This window comes from Leptonotus elevatus, chromosome 20, assembly GCF_054856555.1.
Source record: "Leptonotus elevatus isolate MCC_2025b chromosome 20, RoL_Lele_1.0, whole genome shotgun sequence".
NCBI lineage: Eukaryota > Metazoa > Chordata > Actinopteri > Syngnathiformes > Syngnathidae > Leptonotus > Leptonotus elevatus.
In genome coordinates this window covers 1,393,798-1,415,747 of record NC_141258.1, presented here as the reverse complement: position 1 = coordinate 1,415,747, position 21,950 = coordinate 1,393,798, and the positions used below count along the sequence as shown (strand labels likewise).

Sequence of the window (21,950 nt, the reverse complement as noted above, 5' to 3'; positions counted from 1 at the left end):
TCTACGTTATGTTCTATTCCACAGGAATGAACTTGGAACCAGATGATCCCTCCTGCTATTTTCTATTGCAATTGTCCTCATGGTGAGGCTGGATCATATCCACATGGTGAGAAGCACGGTACATGCAACCCTGGTCACAAGCCAAACGATTTTGTGACATATGAAAATTAGACAAGGATTAATTGATAAGATGTGCATATCAAGTGAAAAAAAACATGTGACCCCACCCTCTTATAAATGGGTATGTGGCTGTGTTAAAAATGTACCAATCACGCTTGAATTTGTGCCAAATGGTAGTCAACACAGAGCTGTTCTAGTGGGCTTTTCCTGACAATTCATTCTTGTCACATCTTACAGAATAAGCCACACATGGTCAACAGAGACCATCCACAGCATCAAGGGCATCTCATTGTTCAATTGTATTATAGTCAAAACCAGGTGCATAACAATTCCAAAGTTTCTCCCGGGGGCTAATATCGAAACAGCTTCGGTGGAATTGATGACATGAAGAGTAATTCTTGATTTATTTGTATTTTTTTTAAGAAATATTGATTGAACTGAAAACAAAAAATTGCTGCAGCAAAAGGGCACTTTTTTATATACAGAACTTATTTGTATTTTTTTGTATTCGGAAATGGATGATGGATGGATGCTGTCAACAATTTTTCGTCCGCCACACAAAATAAACTTCACATCCCAAATACCACTGCGGTTTTTCGCCAACCAATCATGTCACGTTTTGTTGTCACGTGACAGTTCGCCCACTCTTCCTTCATGAGCTGCTATGTCAAAGCTTGTGTTTAACCATTCGGACTGGCTCGTTAAACATTCCCCGTTGTTAAAAGTGTGACCAAAAATACGACAATAAGCAGGTATGTTCACAGGCATACGACATTTAAAATCACCGTTTTGTTTGTTTTTCGTAGACGTTTGTCAAGCTTACGAGGTCTGTTTGAGTGCCAGCCCGACTGACAGTTGGCCCCGAGTGATGACAATAGCTTGCTAGTTTTGCTAACATGATGCTAATGTAAGCGTCCCAACGAACGATGATTTAGTCATGGATATTAAAAATGGATTACCAAGTGTATATATATATATATATCTATAACCACCTTTTAGATTCTGATCAAAATGAATCAATGAGCTAAAGTTAATGCTGTAACCATTACCAAGTGGTGAGATATTGGAATAATAATAAGCAGGCATAAACAGGATTCCCCTCAGGCAATCAGTAACTACTTTGACAATGTGAAGAAAACTGTGGTGGCCTTGTTATTGTGGCTCAAGGGTGAGACGACAAGTCGATGTCGTCCATGTCAACTATGAGCATGTGAAGCACTTTGAGAACCTTTTGTGCTTAAGGGTTATAGAAATACATTTGACTTGACTGCAAAATGACTTGGTATGAACATTAGCAGTGCAGCTCAAAGGGATTCGGTGGATTTATTTACAGTTGACCCCCCCTCACCCCCAAAAATCAATCAATAATTCCAAAATATGTATACAGTATGTAAAATATATATGTACCCGTTTTTTCCCAGTTTTGAATCCTGCCCAAATACAACTTTTAATTTTGTATCCACAACTCAAGTAATAAAAAAATTAAAAATATGAATTTGACAATAAAAAAAAAAATAGACGATTTTTGTTGTTGATGTAGGTCACTGAAAAACGCATGTATTCATATTATAAATATTGCTTTGGCTTCATTTGGTGGCTTTTTTTTTTTTTGCAAAGCACCAACGTTGAACTGGGGCGGAGCTTTATTTATTCAGGCCATTGCCTTTGCCGCCATCTATAGCCAATTACAAACTAGTTACTTGCGAATTTTCACATTTTACATCCTGGCTCAAGCCAATAGTTGGTGTTCCAAATTCACTGTATAACTACAACTTTCAAATTCTTGCTTCTCTGCAGCTTTTTTTGCGGCTGTTACCGCGACGACGGCATCCGGGAACATGTCGATGTTCAGCACGGGCATCCTGGTGCTGACGTCGCCCCTCCATGCCCTGCGCATCGCCCCCGTGCTCCGCTCGGCAGCCCAGCTGGTGGAGCGCACCCTGTACGTCCACCTCCACCCGGGCCTCAACCTGGACGGCGGGCAAGCGCGGCCCGTCTTCATCCCGCCGGCCGTCGACCTGTGCTCGCTCATCACGCGCCTGTACAGCAAAGCGGCCGACGTGTGCGCGCACCTCGACGTCCGCGTCCTGCTCACCCACATCCACCCCCCCACCGGCATCGCCGGCCCCTTCCCTACGCCGCAGTTCCTGTCCCACTCCCCCGAAGTGCTGCTGACGGACTTCGCCTTGCAGGACCCGGCGCAGTCGCACCAGGTGACGCAGTGCCTGCAGGGCTACGCCGGACGCTGCTACGCGTGCCGGCCCGGCCTGCCGTCGGTGGTGCTGCGCCCGCAGCCGGCCACGCAGCATGAAGAGTCGGAGGCCGGGCTGAAGGAGCCTGAAGAGGACGGTCAACTTTTGGAGACGTACCCCGACGTGGTGGTGGGCGGCACCTTTGACCGCCTCCACGGGGCCCACAAGACCTTGCTCAACGTGTCGTGCTTGCTCGCCACCAGACGATTCGTCATCGGCGTCTGCGACCAAGGAATGCTGAAAAGTAGGGCTACAACGAACCAATGTTTTCATCATTGATTTAAAAAAAAGAAGAAGTGTTTTTAATGTGTCCACAATTACAAAATTAGCATAATCGTAAAATAAAAAAATTTAAGATTAAAAAATAATTAAAATAATTAATTTAATTTAAAAATAAAATATTTATTAATACTAATTTTGAGTTGGCACCTTTTTTTATTTTAAAATAATTTATTTAACAAATCTTGTTTAGTCCAAAAGGAACTTGCATAATTATAGTGTTTCAAAGAAATGTATTTGTCTTAATATTTTTTTTACATGTTGAAACATTTTCTTGTTTTGTACCAAAAAACAAATGATTGTCCTAATCATGATTTAAAATTTTAACAAAGGAATCGTATTTTCTTCATAATCGAGCAGCCGTATCTTGACTTCTCAAGTTGAGCACTTGTACCGGTAACGGTCTGGGAAAAAAAGGTGGTATCGAACATCCCTCGTCCCAACTGACGTCGTCCTCGTCATTCACAGAAAAAGTCCTTAAAGAGCTCATCCAACCGTACGAGCTGCGCGTGGAAAAGCTCCAGGAGTTCCTGCGGGACGTCAAGCCCTCGCTGCAGGCAGAGGTCGTGCCCTTGGGCGACCCGCTCGGGGTGTCGGTGGTCGACCCCCTGCTGCGCTGCATCGTGGTCAGCGAGGAGACCCGCAAGGGGGGCGAGGCCGTCAACAGGAAACGCATCGAGAATGTAAAGTTGACCCGCGCATGCCGCCGGACAAAGTCTCATCTTTCTTTTACAGGCTTTTTGTTTCTGCGTTGCGGTTCTGAAATTAGGGCCTTCCCGCTTTGGTTCTCCACGAGATCCAGCTGCTCAAGGACGCGCATCACTCCGAAACGGAGGAGGAGAAGATAAGCTCGTCCAGTTTGCGCTCCCGCTTGCTGGGAACTCTTCTAATCCCACCCAAAGTAGGTCCATTCAGTTAGTTTTTTTTTTTTTTTTTAAGAAATTGAAAAACTATTTTCAGTCTTTATGATGACATGTTGACTTATATAATAATAATAATAATAATAATAATAATAATACTGAGCTCTCTCAAAAAAAAAAAACTATTTTCAGTCTAGTTCAGCCGTAGCCATTGACTTTTCTGCCACAAACATTCTGGAAAGGTCCCCCCCCCAAAAAAAAAGTCCCTTCCATGTGCGCTCTTCTCGGGTTAGGACACGCCCCACCTCCCTCTCCAGCCGTACGTGATCGGCCTGACGGGCGGGAGCGGCAGCGGGAAGAGCTCGGTGGCCGCGCGTTTGGAGGACCTGGGAGCCGTCCGCATCGACTGCGACAAGCTGGGCCATCAAGTCTACGAGCCGGGCGCCGCCGCCGCCGCCTACCACCGCGTCGTGGAGGAATTCGGAACAGGTACGCTCGTGCGCCGCCTCGCGACACCCATCGCGAGGATGCAGTCAACCCTCACTTTATTTTTTTTTCAATCGTGCTTAGATGTCCTAAATGAAGATAAAAGTATCGACAGACGTGCTTTAGGGAAGAAGGTGTTTGGAAAACAGGTAACAAAAACGGTGACGCGCACGTTTGGGTTCCAGCTGATTTGTTGCCTTTTACAGGAAAGATTGAAAGCGCTAACGGACATCGTGTGGCCAGAAATTGCACTTCTCGTCAAGAATATCATCAGCCAAGCCAGGGAACAAGGTACGAGCTTTAATTTTGGGACAATCACAGAGAAAACAACTTTCAACGTTTTTTTTGGGGCAGGTAAAGACGTTTGCGTGGTCGATGCAGCGGTTCTTTTGGAGGCCGGCTGGACGGACGCGGTCCATGAGGTGTGGGTGACCATCATCCCCGAAGAGGAGGTCAGCGACACGTCATACAACACTGATTGATTGATTGATTTCAAATGTGGAGGGCATGGAGGGGAAATGGGGCATAGAAAGAAGTGGAATCATCACGAGCTTCCATGCGATGCTTTTGTACTTCTTCAACTCGTTCACTTGCAGTCATTTTCACTGAAGCAACCTCCTTCGCTCCCGGCTGTTTTACTGGATTTGGACTGATTTTGCAAGGCCCACAGAATATTGTGTTCTATTGCTATAAAAACATGGAACCTACCAAAAGAAAGATGAGTCTCTTCTTATATCAGGAAAAAAAAAGTATATTTCTATCTGCATTTTAAAAAAAAAAACGTAAAAAGTGTAAAAACATGTTTGGGACCATGGCAATATTTAAAATAGAACATTTGTATACCTTTTGTTGAGCAAATGAGTTAATATTCCTTTTTAGGTCTACAGTATGTCGAGTACATTTTACAAAATTATATAATCATGCTTTGAAATAATTGTTGCTGTCCTACAAAAGGTGATTCTAAATTGTCCATCAATCCACCTATTAATCCGAACGGCTTATTTTAGGGATGGCAAACTGCGGTCCTGGAGGGCCGCAGTGCTGCAGGTTTTAGAGGTTTCCCTACTCCTACTCCAACTGATTCCAATTAACAGGATCATTATCTGGCTTATGCAGAGCTTGCTGATGAGCTGATCATGAATCAGCTGTGTTGAAGAAGGGAAATATCCAAGTCCTGCAGGACATCCGTGGCTTATCTGATTAAAAAAAAATATATATATACATTTGTTGTTGTTCACATTGGACTGAAATGTGTTTTATAAATTTTTGCCATTAAAAAAAAAGAAGACTTTTTTTTACGATGGTATTCTAAAACAAATGTCTAACAAAGTGAATCACATTAATTTTTATGCCATTTACAACAACAACAAAAGTTAAAGGTTTATCATCACGAGTGTTCACTGAAAAATATTGTAATGTAAAAAAAATAAAAATACATTGACTTGTTTTTGGGTTGATCCAGGCGGTGTCTCGGATCACGGAGCGAGACGGCGTGGCGGCGGAGGACGCCCAGCGCCGCCTCCAAAGCCAGGGTTCCAACGCCCAGCGGCTGGAGCACGCCAACGTGGTGCTCAGCACGCTGTGGGAGCCCGACGTCACCCGCAAGCAGGTGAGCCAGCCCATGGCCCCCCCCCAAACTTTCACTCAACACCTCCTCTGGGCCAGTTCGGACTACTCCTCGTCCGCAAAGTATCCAAAAGTTAAGCTTGACATTTTGTAGGGCTGTAACCTCAAATCAAGTGTTTCTTTGTTTTGGGTTTACCGTTTTTGTTATCGATTTGTTTTGACTGTTTTTTTATTTTTAACTCATTCACTCCCAACCATTTTCACTGAAGCAACCCCCTTCGCTCCTGGCTGTTTCACTGGATTTTGACAGATTTTGCAAGACCCACAGAATATTGTGTTCCGTTTTGCAGTAATTAGCATTAGAAGTTTGATCGATGTTCACATTCCTGGATGATCTCTTACTCTGCTGCCACCTGCTGGCCGTTTTTGTAATAACTACAATTGCTTTAAGCCACCTCTTCATGTCAGGAGCTGCATCAAAAGCCTTCTGTGTTCTTCTTGCATTAAAATTAATGAATAAATAACGCATAAATATGTCTTTGGGAGTGAAATGAAGAATTAAAGAAATTATTTACACATTTTTGGATTTGAATGAGTTAATGTCACTTTGCTGTGGTTATTTTTAAAGTGTTCTATAACTAAAATTGATTTGTCCTTTTTCTGTTCCAAAAGGTTTTAAAAGCGTGGAATCTTCTACAGAAGAGGATGCAGCAGAGACGGGCAGCGCGGTAGAAAAGTAGAACAGGCCGAGCGTGAGGAGAACCAGAAATGGTACAATCACAACACTACAGTGCCTCGTCAGTAGCCCCTTTCACACGGAGATCAACTCAAATGTGTGCCTTTTACACGGAACACAGCAAAGGCAGGATAGTCCCACATTATCAAAACGGGGCAGGAGAAAAGTTGACAGTTCGCACCCCTGGTTTTCTGGAAAATTGCCAGGTCAACTGCGTCAGTGCCTTTTATACAGTACAGTAACAGGGTCAAAACCGTATGAAATTGGCTATTGACATGACATCATTCTGATGATTTTTCTTTAAATTATGCATGGAAGTGTGCGGGGCTTGCTTTGGTGTACAGTATAGACGGGTGGCGGCAAATCCAGGTCCAGAAAGTAAAAACCCTGCCAGTTTGGCTTTAGCCACAGGTGCTAGCTAGCGAGCTCCCTATCCATCTCCCCAGGTGTGCTCGGATACCTGCTCGAGAGCTAGCTAGCACAAGAGGCTAAACGGTGGCGGGGCTTTTACTTTCTGGACCTAGATTTGCCACCTCGGAGTATAGAAAATATTTTTACAAGACTACATGGACTCTCGTGGGAAATTTCAAGCGGGGCCCACCTTTGTGGCGACGACAGCTTTTCAGGGCCTTTCACCCGAAACTCATCCAATTGTGTGTTTATGGATCGTCTTTAGTCCTCATACTAAGTCATTCTTTGGGTTCACAAGGGACATTTCACTAAGTCATGCATTTATTCTTGTTGGTTATTTTTTTTCTATGCTGTGGAGAATTCCCACAAATAAATTAATTGTATTTGCTGAAGACGTTTGAGAAATTAATTTGAAGCCCATCAGTCACAATAGTGACTAACGAAGAAGATAGTAAAAAGCCAATTTTGAATAGTAACTGACGTCAACTCACATGAATGTTCTTTTTCAAATGTAGCTTTTAATTACAAATGCTATTAAAAGATTCACATTGAACAACATGGACTATGCAAAAAAAACAAAAACAAAAGTTTTTCCTTGACTCGTGTTGAATAATGCAAACATCTGACCTGGTAACCGCACGCTTTCTTTCAAAAGGCTGAATACTTAAGTGCATCTATCGGGAATTTGGCCTTCCCCCCGTTTTCCCTTCACGTGTCTACTTTGAGCCGAGCGGAACACGAGGCCGCCCCCAGCTGGTTGATGGCCCGGCACTCGTACACGCCCGCGTCCGACGCTTGCGAGTCAGACAGGATCAGCGAGCAGTTGCCGTCTTCGCCGCATTCCATCTTCACTCGGGACGACTCGGACAGCGGCTTGTCGTCATGGAGCCACTTGACCTCCGGATGAGGGTAACCTGGAGGTAAACATTGGGACTGCGCTCAAATAAAGATTTAGGTATCATCTAGAGTTTTATTCCCATGTACCCATTCGAACCATACGATATGCTGATTAATGACATGATGGTTTTCTTCCAATCTATTTGCACTGTATCGTGATGAGATATACTTTTATCTTGATTAGGGCTATGCAATTAATTGAAATTCAATTACTACACTCCACAATTAAAAAAAAGATTATTAATACTAATTTTGAGTCATTTAAATTTATATATTTGCACTTTTTTTAATAACTAATTTCATAACTTGTTTCATCCAAAAGGTTTAAACATTTTCTCGTTTTGTACAAAAAAAAAAAGTCAAACAATTAAAAAAAATAAAAAAAAGTGATTTCAATTGTTACCAAAAATGATCGTGATGAACTGATTTGCTTCCAAAAATGTATAAAAACCTTTTACTTTAACTCATTTAGTGCCATTGACAACTATAAACGTCAAAAATCCATTGTAATTGAGCTGGCAGTAAATGAGTTAAATATTGACATGGTTTAAATAAAAAATAAGAAAAAGTATGTTTTTTTTAATGCTAGAGCATACAGAAAGAAGGCTTTGATCCAGCATCTGAACCGAAGAGAACGCTTAAAGCAATGGTAGTTACAAAAACGGCCAGCAGGTGGCAGCAGAGTATAAACCAGGGCTATGTTGCAAAAAAACTCCCTTCCCCCTACAGATTTGTGATCAATAATGAAACTCAGCTATATTCTAATGCTAATTGCAAAACGGAAAAAGAAATGTACTTTTTTTTTTTCTGATCTTTCTTTTGTTAGGTTCCATGTTTTTATAGCAATAAAACTATTCTGTAGGCCTTGCAAAATCAGTCAAAATCCCGTAAAACAGCCGGGAGCAAAGGGGGTTGCTTCAGTGGAAATGGTTGCGAGCGAATGAGTTAATATTTTCTTCATAATCAAGCATGGCCATATTGTGAGGTTTTCTTTTTAATATGTCAGCATCAGTTTGTGATTTTTCACCGTCATGAAATTGTCCTACACTAGAGCCATCATCACCATATCGTGATACATCATTGAAACAAAATTCATGTGTCTTTTTGGGGGTACAAATTTGCGACTATGGTGACATTTTGGCTTTCAGCTCCCAACTGTCATGATGTGATTTTATTTAATTAAAAATGCTCACTCCAATCAAAATATTTCCCGCTCAACTGTACATTTAATTTTCTTGTTGTGGCGGTTTTGCCTGCCGGGTAAAATTTAATGAAGCGCCGGCGGTCATTCTAACCGTCCACTTGGCACGCCAGACGAGCGGTGGCTCCCGCGGGGAGGCTGGCGTCCCTCAGGGTCTCCCGGAAACGAGGCTCGCCGTGCAGCTGCTTATCCAGCGAGCGGATTGCCTCCTCTGCCTCTTGGCTCCAGCTCGGCTCTGGATCAAGGGGAAAGCGGCTTTTAAGGACGGTGGGGTGGGGTGGGGGGGGTTTGACTTGAAGCGACAATGTGAAAGTGCCAGTCATATGTAGCTCCAGGACCTGGAACTTTGTTATATTGTCTTCAAAATGCAATACACCACAACAATGTGGGAAAAACTTAATGTATGCAAATGTATTTTAGTTGTCAAATTCCTTATCAGTAGTTGCTGCATTTTGGCTCGAATTACAGCCTCAAGTCTTTTTAAATAGGGTACAAAATGCTTGGCACATGAGCAGTTTGGCCCATTCCTCTTCGCAGAGCTCAAATGTCAGCGCGTCGGGCAGTCTTACCGTCTGAGGAGCTGCCAGGAGAGTCCGGCCTGTTGGAAAGGTTGGCCATGCGATTCAGGGCCAGAACAGCCTTGCCGGTTTTCTGAAAGTTTGAAAAGACACAGCAACGTGCTCATCACACACACACTTAAGGTGATTTTGAAATCAGGGCAAACAGGTGTACTCCAGCAGATGGCGCTGTTGTCAAAACACTAACTTTCATTTATGTGATACATAACCACATCCTCAAGTATCACAGGTGGTTTTCTTGCGAAAATTGATAAATGGTGACTTATGGCGTTTGTTTTTTCATTCTCTCCATTACCTTCCACTTGCACCTGGCCAGGAAACGTCTCATCTTCTCCTTCCTGAGGCACTTGGTGGGTCTGCGGTTGACCGCCGTGAAGGAGGCCATCCAGGGGTGGACCAGGGCTTCGATGCATGACATCCTACTCCTGGGGAGGTGAAAGAAAACACCTGACGTAGGTAAAAAAAAATCACAACTGGGGTGGCGGCAAAGTCATACGGCAAGTCAGGATTAAAGTTACTAGTAGACAAATTTCTTGAGTATTTAATGTACTTTGCCAATAAAAATTCAGAGGGAAAAAAAAAAAGTGTTTAAATTTCTAAAATATTTTTTTGTCCTTGCGCTTCCTACCAACCTGCGGTCTTTCTTCAGAAGGCCGCTGATGAAGTCTTTGGCTTGGTCAGAAATGTCCTCGAAGCTCTCCGGGTCAAAGTTGTAGTGAGCTGCGGTCACGAGTGCGAAGGTCTCGGCGTCACTGCTTCCCTGGAAGGGCGACTCTCCGCTTAGCCTGGGGGGGGGCCATATAGATGCCAGCGATCAATTAAAAAAAAAAAAAAAAAGGATATTGCTTTGGCGCCATGGAACTGTGTTGTAGTGATGGGAGGTGCTTCATTAGAAAAAGTAGTCAATTGTATTTGTATGGGTTGGGAAGCGGCAACATACAAAATCTAATTTACAACGCATTTATTTTTTATGGCTAATGTAAGACGAGTTTGTAAATGTTTTGAGGATCATAAATGTTTATACTATTAAGAGTTGAAAGAAAAACATGGGGTGGTTTTGGGGGGCTTGGTCGCTGAAGCAAGAACTTTAAGAAGGGGGCAACTATAAAGGTGAAGATCCAAATTTGGCCCACCGAGCCTTGGCGGAGGTCTGCTCCCCGACTAAACCACTAAACCATGTCCTTGGTGTAATACGGGGGTTAGCGGATTGTGTTCTGCCATTTAAGCCAAGATGGCAACGCGTTGCCGTCGCCACAGTGTTATTTATAGAAGAAAAACCGGGGGGACGAGAATTGAATTCCCTCTAGGATTTCCATGAGTATTCCCAGCTGGCTTAAAAATAAATAAAAAAATAAAAAAGTAGCTGCGTGTGATTTATTTGCTTACAATATGAAGCAGATGACTCCGATGCTCCACATGTCCGTCTCCACTCCCACGGTCTCGTAGCTGATCACCTCGGGGGCCGCAAACTCTGGCGTTCCGTGCATCACCAACAGGGGCTTGCCCTCTTCTACGGGCAAACGGATAAATGCATTCAGCGCATCAGGATGGGACAGGTAAACAGACAGAAATAGACAAAGACAGACAGAAATAGACAAAGACAAGACAAGACAGAAAGACAAGACAGAAAGACAAGACAGACAGAAAGACAAGACAGACAGAAAGACAAGACAGACAGAAAGAGACAAAGACAGACAGAAAGACAAGACAGACAGAAAGAGACAAAGACAGAAAGACAAGACAGACAGAAAGAGACAAAGACAGACAGAAAGAGACAAAGACAGACAGAAAGACAAGACAGAAATAGACAAGACAGACAGAAATAGACAAAGACAGACAGAAATAGACAAGACAGACATCAGATCTTCAAAAAAACCGTTTGCTCACCCAGTTTACTAGCCAGGCCAAAGTCTATGATCTTGATGCGCGTCCCGGTGTGGTCGGTGCAGACGATGTTCTCGGGCTTGAGGTCCAAGTGGACGATGTTCTGCTTGTGGACGTATAGCATGCCCTCCAGGATCTGCCGCATGTAGCCGGCGCTGGTGGGCTCCGTGTGCTCAAAGTTGTCGTCCACGATGCGCTCGAAAAGCTCCCCGCCCGCGATGCTGCGACGGACGGCAAAAAAAAAGATAAGAAAAAAAAAAAAAAAAGACCCATTTGGAGTCCCAAGTTGGAGCCCAGGTGTGCTTAATGTAGCGCCGCTTGGCTACTCACTACTCCATGACCATCACGGTCTCGGTGGGGGCTTCGTAGGCTGCCAGACATTGGACCAGTTTGGGGTGGTGGAGGCAGTTCATCAGCTCGATCTCCTGGCGGGCGGCCGAGCGTTCCTTGGAGCTCTTTGCCCGGTAGAACTTGCCCGCGTACACCTCGGCCGACTCTTTGTGGGACAGACGGAACACCTCCCCAAACTTGCCGCTGGACAACAACGGAGTCGGCAGCATTTTAGAAAACTAATCGCAGAGGCTTATTTATTTTATAGTGCGTCCATTAGAACTGTAGTGGTTGCTTTTCTTGCAATATCCATCATAGGCTTCCTTAAAATGGAAATTAAACATTTCTTAACTACGTTATGTGACCTCACTCGTCTAAACATGACATTCTGATTAATGTTACATTTGTGCAATATGAGTTATGAAGCAAAACCCAGCCGATTTATCCATCTCAGGGGGCGGCCATTTTGCCACTTGCTGTCGACTGAAGATGACATCACAGTTGCTCAGGGAACAACCAATCACAGCTCACCTGTCATCTGAAGCCGAGCTGTGATTGGCTGTTGCCTGAGCAACTGTGATGTCATCTTCAGTCGACAGCAAGTGGCAAAATGGCCGCCCCGAGATGTTTAAAATGCTGCTTAACTCATATTCCGCCAACGCAATATTGACCAGAATACAATATTTAGACGAGTGAGGCTGCATAGAACACATTATCGCCAAAGAAATTGTCTTCCACTTTTAAGTACACATTTGAGCTGATTAACTTACACTCCCAACTTTTCATGGACGTTGTAGTGGTCCTGAAGCTCCCGTTTGGTGTCAATTACAACTTTCACAAAAGGTCCCACATCATCCTTCTTTTCGTCTTCTAAAACAAACAAAGTGGTAGACAAGTATTGTAAGCGGCCATTTTGCAACAGGTTAGGAGAAACAAAAACGTCAAACTGGCAAAAATAACTAACTGGCAGTGGCCATCGTAACAGGGTCCGACTCCTGACTGGGCTGGCTGACGCCCTCGGCGTTGTAGGCCCGTACTCGGAAGCGGTACTTTCCGTAGGGCTCCAGACCCGAGCTGACCTGGGTGGAGGTGTTCTTACACCGGTCGGCTATTTCCGTCCACTCCCCAGATGCGTCGGCACCCAGCCGGCGGACCTCCACGATGTAACCCAACACGGCCGTGCCGCCATCAAAGCTGGTGCCCGTCCAGGAGAGGACGAGGGACTCGGCCGACAGCTGGGAGATCACCGGGTGAGACGCGGGCGGGTCGGGCCGATCTTTTGGAAAGGGGGCGGGAATATAAGCGCTTGAGTTTCACAAGCTTATTTCCAAGCTGGATACTCACGTATGACGCTGAGGGAGACGGTGTGTTCGGCGGAACCGCTTCGGTTCCGAGCGATGAGCGTGTAAGAGCCCGTGTCCTCCGTGCGGGTCGCCGAGATCACCAGGCTGCTGTGCGTGTCGTCGCCGCTGACGGACATCCTCGGGTCTGGCAGAACCGCCTGCATAAAAGGAATAATAAATCGTTACAAAATGTTAATAATAAATAAATTAAATGGTTAAATAACTTAAAATGGTTTTAAAATTTTTAATTAAATGAATATTTATTATTTATATGAAAACAACATTCATACCGTTTTGTAGATATTTGACTTCCAGTATATTAATTTGTGCCGTATCACGATACCACGCTATGTATTGTGGATGGTTTCTAGCAATAATTATCGTGGTATCCCAATACAGCTCAATAATGATGAATCATGCTTTCCTAAATAAATTATAAAAACAAGCTGCAATCATCAGTCTTGGTATCAATGATTTTCTGCCAGTATCACGATATCACATGATATCATCATGCCTTCTTAATTATTTAACAACAAATCTGCAAATCATAGTATCGGTATCAATGATTTTCTGCCAGTGTAGTGATTAGTTGTATCGCGATATCACATATGATGCATCAAAACTGTTTTAATTCCCTTGAAACTATCTGTATTGTAGTATTTCACAAAATCATCTATCGTAGATGCTTGTCTTCCAATGCCTCGATTAACGTATCACAATATCAAACTATCATAATACAACGTAGATTCTTGTTTTCTAATATATGAATTGATGCCATATCACAGTATCATGATGCCTTCCAGATGCTTTTTCTTCCAATACATCCATTAGCACGTATCGTAACAGCGTCATACAGCAAGATTATTATGCATCATGATGTATCATTACCCGCCTGATATCCATAATCCTAAAAAAAATAATAAAGAAAAGTGTCAATTGGAACAATCCTGAGACCTTTCCTCTGTTGAAAATCCAGCAGCAGGCCACGGGGGCGCAGGAAGTGCGGAAATGGCAGAGTAAGCGGGCCTGCTCGCCGACCCGAACCGCCACGTGCTCCGGCGGGTCGAGGAAGTCCACGGACGAACCTTGAAAAGAGACAAAACAAAACGGCAAATCAAATCCAAGGCAAGATTTTTCCTTTTGTTTGATGGTTCAGCTGCTCACGACCTGTGCACACTGACGAGGAAGGGCGGGCTTACAGGGTTGCAATGTGATTGGCCGATTCAAATAGGGTGGGACCAATCATGAGTGAGCAAGCATGATTGGTTTTAGTGGCTCACCTGGCACTAACAGGCAGTAAACGCTCACAGGTGAATCTCGTTCCCACATTACCCTGATTTGTCCTCTGTGGCTTTCCTCCAATACAAGCATTAGCACGGTATCGCGATATCGCGATGTCATCATGTTTCCCAAATAGATTTCCTTCAACACATCATTAAGCGGCGCATCGTGTTGAAGTGCAAACCTTCAGTCAGTCAGTCGGTCAGTTCACGTACCAGCTTCCGCTTCTGTCCTGCATCCGCTCTCTTTTCCGGCAGCTTGCGTGTTTTCTGCCGTCACCTCCATGGCGTCGGGACTGCAGCTTGGCTTTTGCTCTTGTTTGAGTGCAGACAACAGCAATCTCAAAAGCAATAAGTTGACCTTGATTATGTTTTTTTTTTCCCCCCTTAAAAATTGTACCTTTAAAGTGACTTCCAGAAGAATTCTCGCAGATCAATGTTGTGGCGTCTCTGGCGACGCCATTTATGACATTTGATTGATTTTGAAGAGGATGAACTTTCTCACCTACAAAAAAAAAATAAATAAAATCATGTAACTGGTTACAAAGCCACGATGCTTTGATTGAGGTATAAATTTGAAACTCTAGCCGAGGCTTGGAACCTGAATTTGAAGCCCTAACCCTCGATGGAATCCCTAAAACGGTCTACTCCTGTTTTAAAAGCCTAATTTGAAACCCTAATCCTTTTATTAAGCCCCAGTTATGATGAAATCCTAATTCATACTTTGATTTGGAAATTCTGATTTCAAACTTGAAACCATAATTCAAAACCCTAACCCTTGTCGAAGCCCTAATTTGAAATCCAAAGCCCGGGTTGCATATATTGTCACAGCGTTTTCGCACTCATATTATTCGTTCCCGCTCACTTCACACGGCATCGTGTTGCCGGGGAAGCCTCAGGCAGGTTTCGACTTCTTCCCGCGAAAGCCACTTGAAACGTGGCGCTGCTGATCATTTTCAGCATGTACCACATACAATAAATCACTTCTATTTCTACTGTATTGTTGGGTAAGGTTTTGATTTCACGAGTGGAATAGCCGAGACACACTTGAGATTAATAACTGGTGTTTAAAAAAAAAAAAAAAATACACACATTGCTCAAGTATCCAGCGCTCTACATCTTTAATGCGTAGGATTTTGATTATTTCTTACATGAATCAAAAATCTGTTGGGGTAAGGTGTTTACTTCTTCAAAATGGATGACCGAAACATCTGGGCCACGTTGGTATTTACCTTCATATTACTATTTCGTTGTTGCTCTTTAGCGTACAGTATATGAAAAATGAAACATCAATTGCCGGTAAGGTGTTCATTTTTTACAGTGGGCGACCAACACATCTGGTGATTAATTGGGGCACGGTATCTATTTTTGGAAATGTTATCTTAGCATGAGAGCAAAGTATTGACATCTCTTTATCGTATGTATTTTTTCAGCATGTATGACAAAACTAAGAACACGTTGGTGGCGTGGCATTTATTTCTCTCAGTGGACAACCAACACATCTGGTGATGAACTGGGACGTGGTATCTGTTTTGGAAAATATGGTAGTAGCGTTAAATAAAGTAAAGTAGCTGCATCTCTACGACGCATATGCTGTATACCAGTCCGACCAAAGGAAACGGCAATTAGCGGTATGGCTTTTACTCCTCACAGTCGACGACCAACGTGTCCGGTGATTAACGGAGGCATGGGGTCTATTTTCGGAAATATGGTAGTAGCGCGAGTGCAAAGTAACTCTACCTCATTGTTGCGTATGTTTTTCAGCACCGTACCACTTAGACCAAATGAAACGTCAATCAGCGGGTAAGGCGTTTATTTCTTCAAGTGGACGGCAAGGGTCTCTTCTCTGCCTGCTGCGTTTCAAGTGGCAGCGTGCAAACCTCCGAAAAGTCATTATGTCGCCCCTGATGGCGCTTTGCAATGTCCTCGTGCAAAAGGCTGCGAGTTAAAAAAAGGTCAAGCGTGCAGCGCCCGCAGCCTCGCAAAAGGGGGTGTTAAACGCTTATGAATAGACGGCAACAAAGTTTAAACGGGGGGGATGCGCTCAAGTTACAAACGGCCGTAAATGAGAAGTGCGCTAAACGGACTGAGGTTTTACCTGTTGGACATGAAAATCCCGCCGTGTTTGTCATCCCCGTCCCGTCGGCGAGCGGGTCCGCTTTGCTGCGTGTGCGCCCCCGGAGCAGCAGGCGCACTGTGGACACATAAGTCTTTGGCTCGCCACCATCCTCGTCCATCCTTGCGTTTTAAAATAGCAGCTGACTTTCACTTTGAGTGATTCATCCCACGGGCCTCCTCCTGTGCAAAAAAAAAAAAAAAAAAAATAGGCCTCTTGTGTCAGGAGGAAATTGTTTGCCGTGACCCCGAGGGACCCCCCCTGCCGCACCCCGAGGAATGCAGGAAACACCTTGTTTTGCCGCCCCGGTTTCTCGAAAACAGACGGTCACATGTGATGGTAAACAAAAAAACACGTCAGTAGGAAATGTGTGGGAGAGACCAAAGAAAGCAAAAAACGGAGTCGAGCCACAGAAAAGAAATTAGATGAGCAACCAGAGTCGCCCCGGAAATCAGGAAAAGCAAGTAGGGCGACAACGTGTTGTAAATGAGACGTCTTCTCCACCATTCATACGCCGAGCTACTCTATTGAGGGTGTGGCGCGCGCAGGGCGACGCTCTTGTCGTGTTTTGTTTATTGACTACCGTCAACTTGACAAAAGTTTCCGGTGTTAAGTTGATGACTTACTTAGATAACAATGTTCCGTATTTCTCTAGTATCGCTTTGTTGATAATTGTCTGGTCAGCATCTCATATTCAATAAAAAAGAAATTGGCTAAGGTTTTTTTTAATTTTTAGATGATAGTAAATAATCGATCTCTTTGTTTGCCTTTCAGGCAACATTTAGAAATTCTGTCAATTTGAGGTGAGGCATTTATTTATTGTTTGTTGGCTGATGTCTATTTGAGGAAATGCGGTCGAAACTCACGAGTAATTCTATGTATCTCTCTGTTTCCATTTGTTTTCAGTCATCTTATCAAATGTGGAACAACTGTCTGTTTGGGGCAAGGCATTTATTCCTTTAGGAGGACAACATGTGAGGAAATGAAGAAGTAGCTCATATGTGAATGTCTCTCTTTGTTGCCATCTTTTTCGGTCTGCATTCAACACGGAGAATGGATGTCTAGTAGACTGAGCTGTCTATTGGTGTAAGGCATTGATTATTTTGAAAGTGGACACGCTCCTAATCAATGGGCGATGATAACAATTGGAGGGATTGAGCTGTCTTTTTTTTTTTGCCTTTGTTTTTCGGAATATTCAATCTGATGCATATTTGTTTATTTTCCTTTTCTTCAAATAATAATGAACTGTGGCTGAGAGAATGGACTAACTGAGCTAACTATTGGGGAAAGGTGTTATTTATTTAAATAGGACAACACGCCCGTGATTAATTGCGATACGATAGCTATTTGAGGGATCGAGCTGTTTTTGTTACTTTTTTTTCCCAGCGTATGTCCCTAAAATCGATGATTTGGGATAAGACATTTAGTGTGTTTGTGCTTGTTTCAAAACGCAAGATATGAGGAATAAGGCACAGATTTCTACTGCTCTCATATTTAGCTTATATTTGAGCGCATTTCACAAGGGAAAATTTGGAAATTAATGACAATGAATGTACCAAATAAATGTTGCAATTTAGCATTGCTGGTGTATTTGTGCCCATTTTTTTTTGTGTAACGTAAAACAATCCCATTCTGGAGACATGTTAGCCCTGTTGGAGAATGTCAGCATTATGGTTTCACTACGTGTCAATTTGAACCATATGGGTGGGGTGCCGGGGTCATGTTATTTACTACCAGCAGGTCCACTGGTACCATCCACTTACGCAATAATGCCCTATGATCTCGAGAGAGAGAGAGTCGTTTTGAGATCAATGTGGACCTCATGGCGGGCTTGAAATCCTCAAACAGCAGCTTTGAAAAGAACCAGATGCTCCCTTTTTTTTATAAATGTCTTCCTCATAACATGAACTTTCTTCTACATGTTTCTGAGCTCATTTCCAGGCTATCGCCGTAATCGTTCCATTGAATTGCGAGGAATTCCAAACAGGAAAAAGCAAAAGTGAGGCACAAACGAGGCCCTGCCTGGCATTGGTTCTTCCCGTTCCCGGGAAGAACATGAAAGGCGCCGTGTTTGTGGTTTCACATCCTGTTCCCACAAGAATTCCAAATGCGAGCACTCATCGAGACTTTTGAAAACGATTAGCGGCAGTTAAAGGATGAAACGAGGCCCTCCTGTGGCTATATAAATACTAAGTCGAAAAAGTGGTAGACTGCAGAGAATGAAAATGCGACAAAGTTGTAGTGTCACAAACATAACTCACAATTTTAAACTATTCTGTCACCTTTATGATTAATGTATGGCAGAGGGAAACACACTTTTGACATTTTGGATGCAACAGGTGGCATCCACGATAGTAAAACCTTATCATGGCTCCGGGTGGCGGAGACGAGAATTAATTAGATTTTTTGACGGACCAGGACACAACCTTTTTCGACACTTATTTGCTGCCAGTTACTTACGACCTTTACATATATTTTCTTAAATATTATTTAAAGGTCGTGTCAGGACATCACATGGGGGTTGATTACCTCGGGATATAGTTGTGTGGTTAGCTTAACATGGCTGTCTCGGGATGAGAAATCTCCAATTTGGGCTCTCTGTGGGAAGTTTGTATATTGGTTTTCTCCAGAAATTCCTAAAACATGCAAATTGTGTTTCATTAAGTTATAGGAATTTGCGTATTGTTGTCCTTTCCTTAACCCGTCACTTTAGTTAAAAAGGTTCTTCATTGTCTATAGATGCCCCAAGATGGTGGCAAAGTACTATTTATGTCTACACAAAATTACTCTACTCAATTCAACATAGTTCCTTCCTTGACACCAAAATGCCGCCAGATTGCCAGCACAAAAACACAGAATGTGTGAGGTTTATTGTTTTATTTTATTTATTTATTTATTTTTATTTTTTATTTTTTAAGCAAATAACATAGGGTAGGTTTAAAAAAATATATATATATATATATATATATATATATATATATATATTATGTAAGCAATTAATATTAAAGGTGTTTTGTGTTTAAAGTTGGATTATTTACTTATGTTATTATTTATTTACTAATGTGGGTACTAATTGTTAAGTTTTAGAGGTGGTTTTATTCACAGTGTTCGATTATATGGTCAATAATTATACCCTAAGTTGTGTTTGTCTTTTTAGATGGTGTACTTCTTGCTGAAGTTTTATTTTATTTTATTTATTTATTTATTATTTTTATTTTAAATCAATACCGAACCGCCAATTCCCGTCTTTTACTTTATGGACTACATTTCCCAACTAAACACTGGACCGGAAGTGACTGAATACCGTAAATTGCTAGGAATTGACATAAATCGGCACGTAAAGTAACCGTGTTTGGTGACATGGGCGACTCCGAAAGTCGGATGGGATAAGCAAAACAACAACAAAAAAGCACGTTTGTCAACTCGTTTGACATTAAAAGTAAAGGTTTTATTGCGATGTTAGCTATTACTTGCGTTTAAAGTAGACCCGTATTGTTAACGACAGTTGTTTAGTAGAAAGTACGTAGCTCAGCTACTAATACCATCATTACCTCAAGTTATTGGAAACGTGTTATTATTCATTTTGTCTTCGTCCATTTCTAAGCAGAATGTCTGAGACCTTAATTCAGAGAATAAAGCAGTTGGAGGGGGAACTGGAGACGCTCAAGTCCCAACTGAATGGAAACCACGTGGATAGCAGCCCATCTCCCAATAATGAGAAGACAAATGTCAAAAAGGGAAAGAAAGCAGGCAAGGAGCGCCCGTTTGACTTCTCCGCACACCCTCGCCGCCACGTTGCCCTGCGTCTGGCCTACCTGGGATGGTCCTACCAGGGCTTCGCCGTCCAGGAGAACACAGACAACACGGTGGAGGCCAGGCTCTTCGAAGCCCTCCTGAAGACGCGCCTCATCCAGGACCGCCAGAGTTCCAACTACCACCGATGCGGACGCACAGACAAAGGAGTCAGCGCCTTCTCCCAGGTGAGTTCACCACTTTTCAGAGTTTTTTTTTTTTTTTTCTCACATCCACGTTGTCCTCTTCTCGCCCCCGGACAGGTGATAACAATCGATCTACGCTCCACACAGTATTCCGGATTGGGCGTGTTGTTTCCCGAAAAGGGCAAAAAAGACACCAACGCCGCCAACGAACTTCCCTACGTGAAGATGCTGAACAGAGTCCTCCCTCAGGACATTCGGATTTTAGACTGGGCCCCCGCCGCCGAGGGCTTCAGCGCGCGCTTCGATTGCCAGTCCCGCACATACCACTACTACTTTCCGCGAGGATCCTTGGATGTGGCAGCGATGGCGGACGCGGCGAAAAGGTGGGATGAAAACATCCTCAAGCAAAATGGTGCTTTATTCACTTCCCGTAATGTATCTTTGTTGATCGAGCTACAGGCCGAACATTTAAATGCTCTCCCGTGAGACGGTACAACAATGAATCTTTCTATCCTCACCATCAGGTACGAAGGCACCCATGACTTTCGTAACCTGTGCAAGATGGACGTGGGCAACGGCGTCCTGCGGTTTGAGAGGACCATCTTGTCGGCAACCGTCAAGCCAACGGACCGCCAACGTGCGGACGGCACGGACCCACAGGACTTTTTCGTGTTTGAGGTTAAAGGACTCGCCTTTCTCTACCATCAGGTATCCAAACTTGAGAGAGGAAAAAAAAAACTTTCCTTTTTAAGCGTGTACGACTTGTTAACAAGATGAGTTGAAGCATTTTGTCTAAGGTCTTTGTTGCGATGCTGCAGGTTCGCTGCATGATGGCCGTGCTGCTTCTGATTGGACAAAAGCTGGAAGCGCCAGAAATTATCCACAGCCTCCTCGATGTCCGCAACAACCCCAGGAAGCCGCAATACAGGTGACTTCACCACATTTTGCTACCGTGCCAGCTATTTCACAATCCATCTCGATTTATCCGTACACCGTTTTGATCTCCTATTTGAGAAAATCCATGACTTTTATTTTTTTATTTTTTAAATCCTCTCATCCAGCATGGCGGTGTACTACCCGCTGGTCCTGTACGACTGCCACTTTGACGGCCTGAGTTGGAAGCGGGAGGTCGAGGAGCTGAGTGACGCCCTGTCTTCTCTGCAGCAACACTGGACGCAGAGCGCAGTCGAGGCCCACGTCCTGCGCGACATGATCCGAGGCTTGGAGGACACGGGTCTGAAGTCGTACCATGACATTTTAATTAAAAAAAAAGATGAATATGAATGGATGCAAGTAACTGTACGTATGGTTAAAGCTGCTCCTCCAACCCCTTCGTTCACAGGCGGGGTGTCGTCCGGTTTATGCTTACTGGTGGAAGGCAGCCGCCAGAGGAAGTACCGGCCCTTGCTGGAGCGTCCGCTCTGCGAGAGCCTGGAGTCACGCATCGAGCATTTTGTCAAGAGAGGTCGCCTGGAGCGGGACGAAGGCGACGGCGGAGAAACCGTTCACAAAGGGAAGCGGTCCAAATATTCCCAAAATGCACCTGTTGCCTCTGAGGTGTCCAACACAAGTACCAAATAAAAATGTTTTTAAAAATATTTTTTTTTAAGTTAAATTTTTTCAAGTATAAAGTGTGTGTTTCTGTGAAATAAACACTTTTGAATCAATTTAGT

At 43.6% G+C, this 21,950-nt stretch overlaps 3 protein-coding genes across 8 annotated transcripts; 2 read left to right on the top strand and 1 right to left on the bottom strand.

Moving 5' to 3' along the window:
* Positions 1–766: 766 nt before the first annotated feature.
* On the top strand, positions 767–7,489 carry coasy (CoA synthase). Of its 2 annotated transcripts, XM_086064212.1 has the most exons (11): positions 767–872; positions 1,918–2,616; positions 3,120–3,334; positions 3,421–3,552; positions 3,805–4,000; positions 4,082–4,146; positions 4,204–4,288; positions 4,352–4,449; positions 5,460–5,606; positions 6,236–6,334; positions 7,366–7,489. In XM_086064212.1, the coding sequence occupies exons 2-10, from the start codon at positions 1,959–1,961 to the stop codon at positions 6,293–6,295; spliced, it is 1,656 nt and encodes a 551-aa protein (XP_085920338.1). In that variant the 5' UTR covers positions 767–872; positions 1,918–1,958; the 3' UTR covers positions 6,296–6,334; positions 7,366–7,489. The 2 variants fall into 2 exon arrangements, with proteins under 2 accessions (XP_085920338.1, XP_085920337.1); XM_086064211.1 differs by lacking the exon at positions 7,366–7,489 and having other exon boundaries at positions 6,236–7,102.
* On the bottom strand, positions 7,217–16,859 carry LOC147156310 (myosin light chain kinase, smooth muscle-like). 2 transcript variants are annotated; one of them, XM_086064210.1, is made up of 16 exons: positions 16,610–16,859; positions 16,322–16,521; positions 14,624–14,728; positions 14,440–14,538; positions 13,898–14,028; positions 12,945–13,101; positions 12,565–12,876; positions 12,371–12,470; positions 11,601–11,804; positions 11,274–11,491; positions 10,773–10,896; positions 10,019–10,171; positions 9,682–9,811; positions 9,378–9,459; positions 8,903–9,043; positions 7,217–7,624 (listed from the first exon to the last, which is right to left on the bottom strand). In XM_086064210.1, the coding sequence occupies exons 2-16, from the start codon at positions 16,458–16,460 to the stop codon at positions 7,419–7,421; spliced, it is 2,301 nt and encodes a 766-aa protein (XP_085920336.1). In that variant the 5' UTR covers positions 16,461–16,521; positions 16,610–16,859; the 3' UTR covers positions 7,217–7,418. The 2 variants fall into 2 exon arrangements, with proteins under 2 accessions (XP_085920336.1, XP_085920335.1); XM_086064209.1 differs by having other exon boundaries at positions 16,631–16,859.
* pus3 (pseudouridylate synthase 3) lies at positions 9,743–21,944 on the top strand. 4 transcript variants are annotated; one of them, XM_086064214.1, is made up of 7 exons: positions 9,743–9,842; positions 19,947–20,319; positions 20,395–20,660; positions 20,802–20,985; positions 21,096–21,205; positions 21,339–21,511; positions 21,620–21,944. In XM_086064214.1, the coding sequence occupies exons 2-7, from the start codon at positions 19,948–19,950 to the stop codon at positions 21,856–21,858; spliced, it is 1,344 nt and encodes a 447-aa protein (XP_085920340.1). In that variant the 5' UTR covers positions 9,743–9,842; position 19,947; the 3' UTR covers positions 21,859–21,944. The 4 variants fall into 4 exon arrangements, with proteins under 4 accessions (XP_085920340.1, XP_085920342.1, XP_085920341.1 ...); XM_086064216.1 differs by lacking the exon at positions 9,743–9,842 and adding an exon at positions 19,395–19,858; XM_086064215.1 differs by lacking the exon at positions 9,743–9,842 and adding an exon at positions 19,395–19,858 and having other exon boundaries at positions 19,944–20,319.
* Positions 21,945–21,950: the final 6 nt, after the last annotated feature.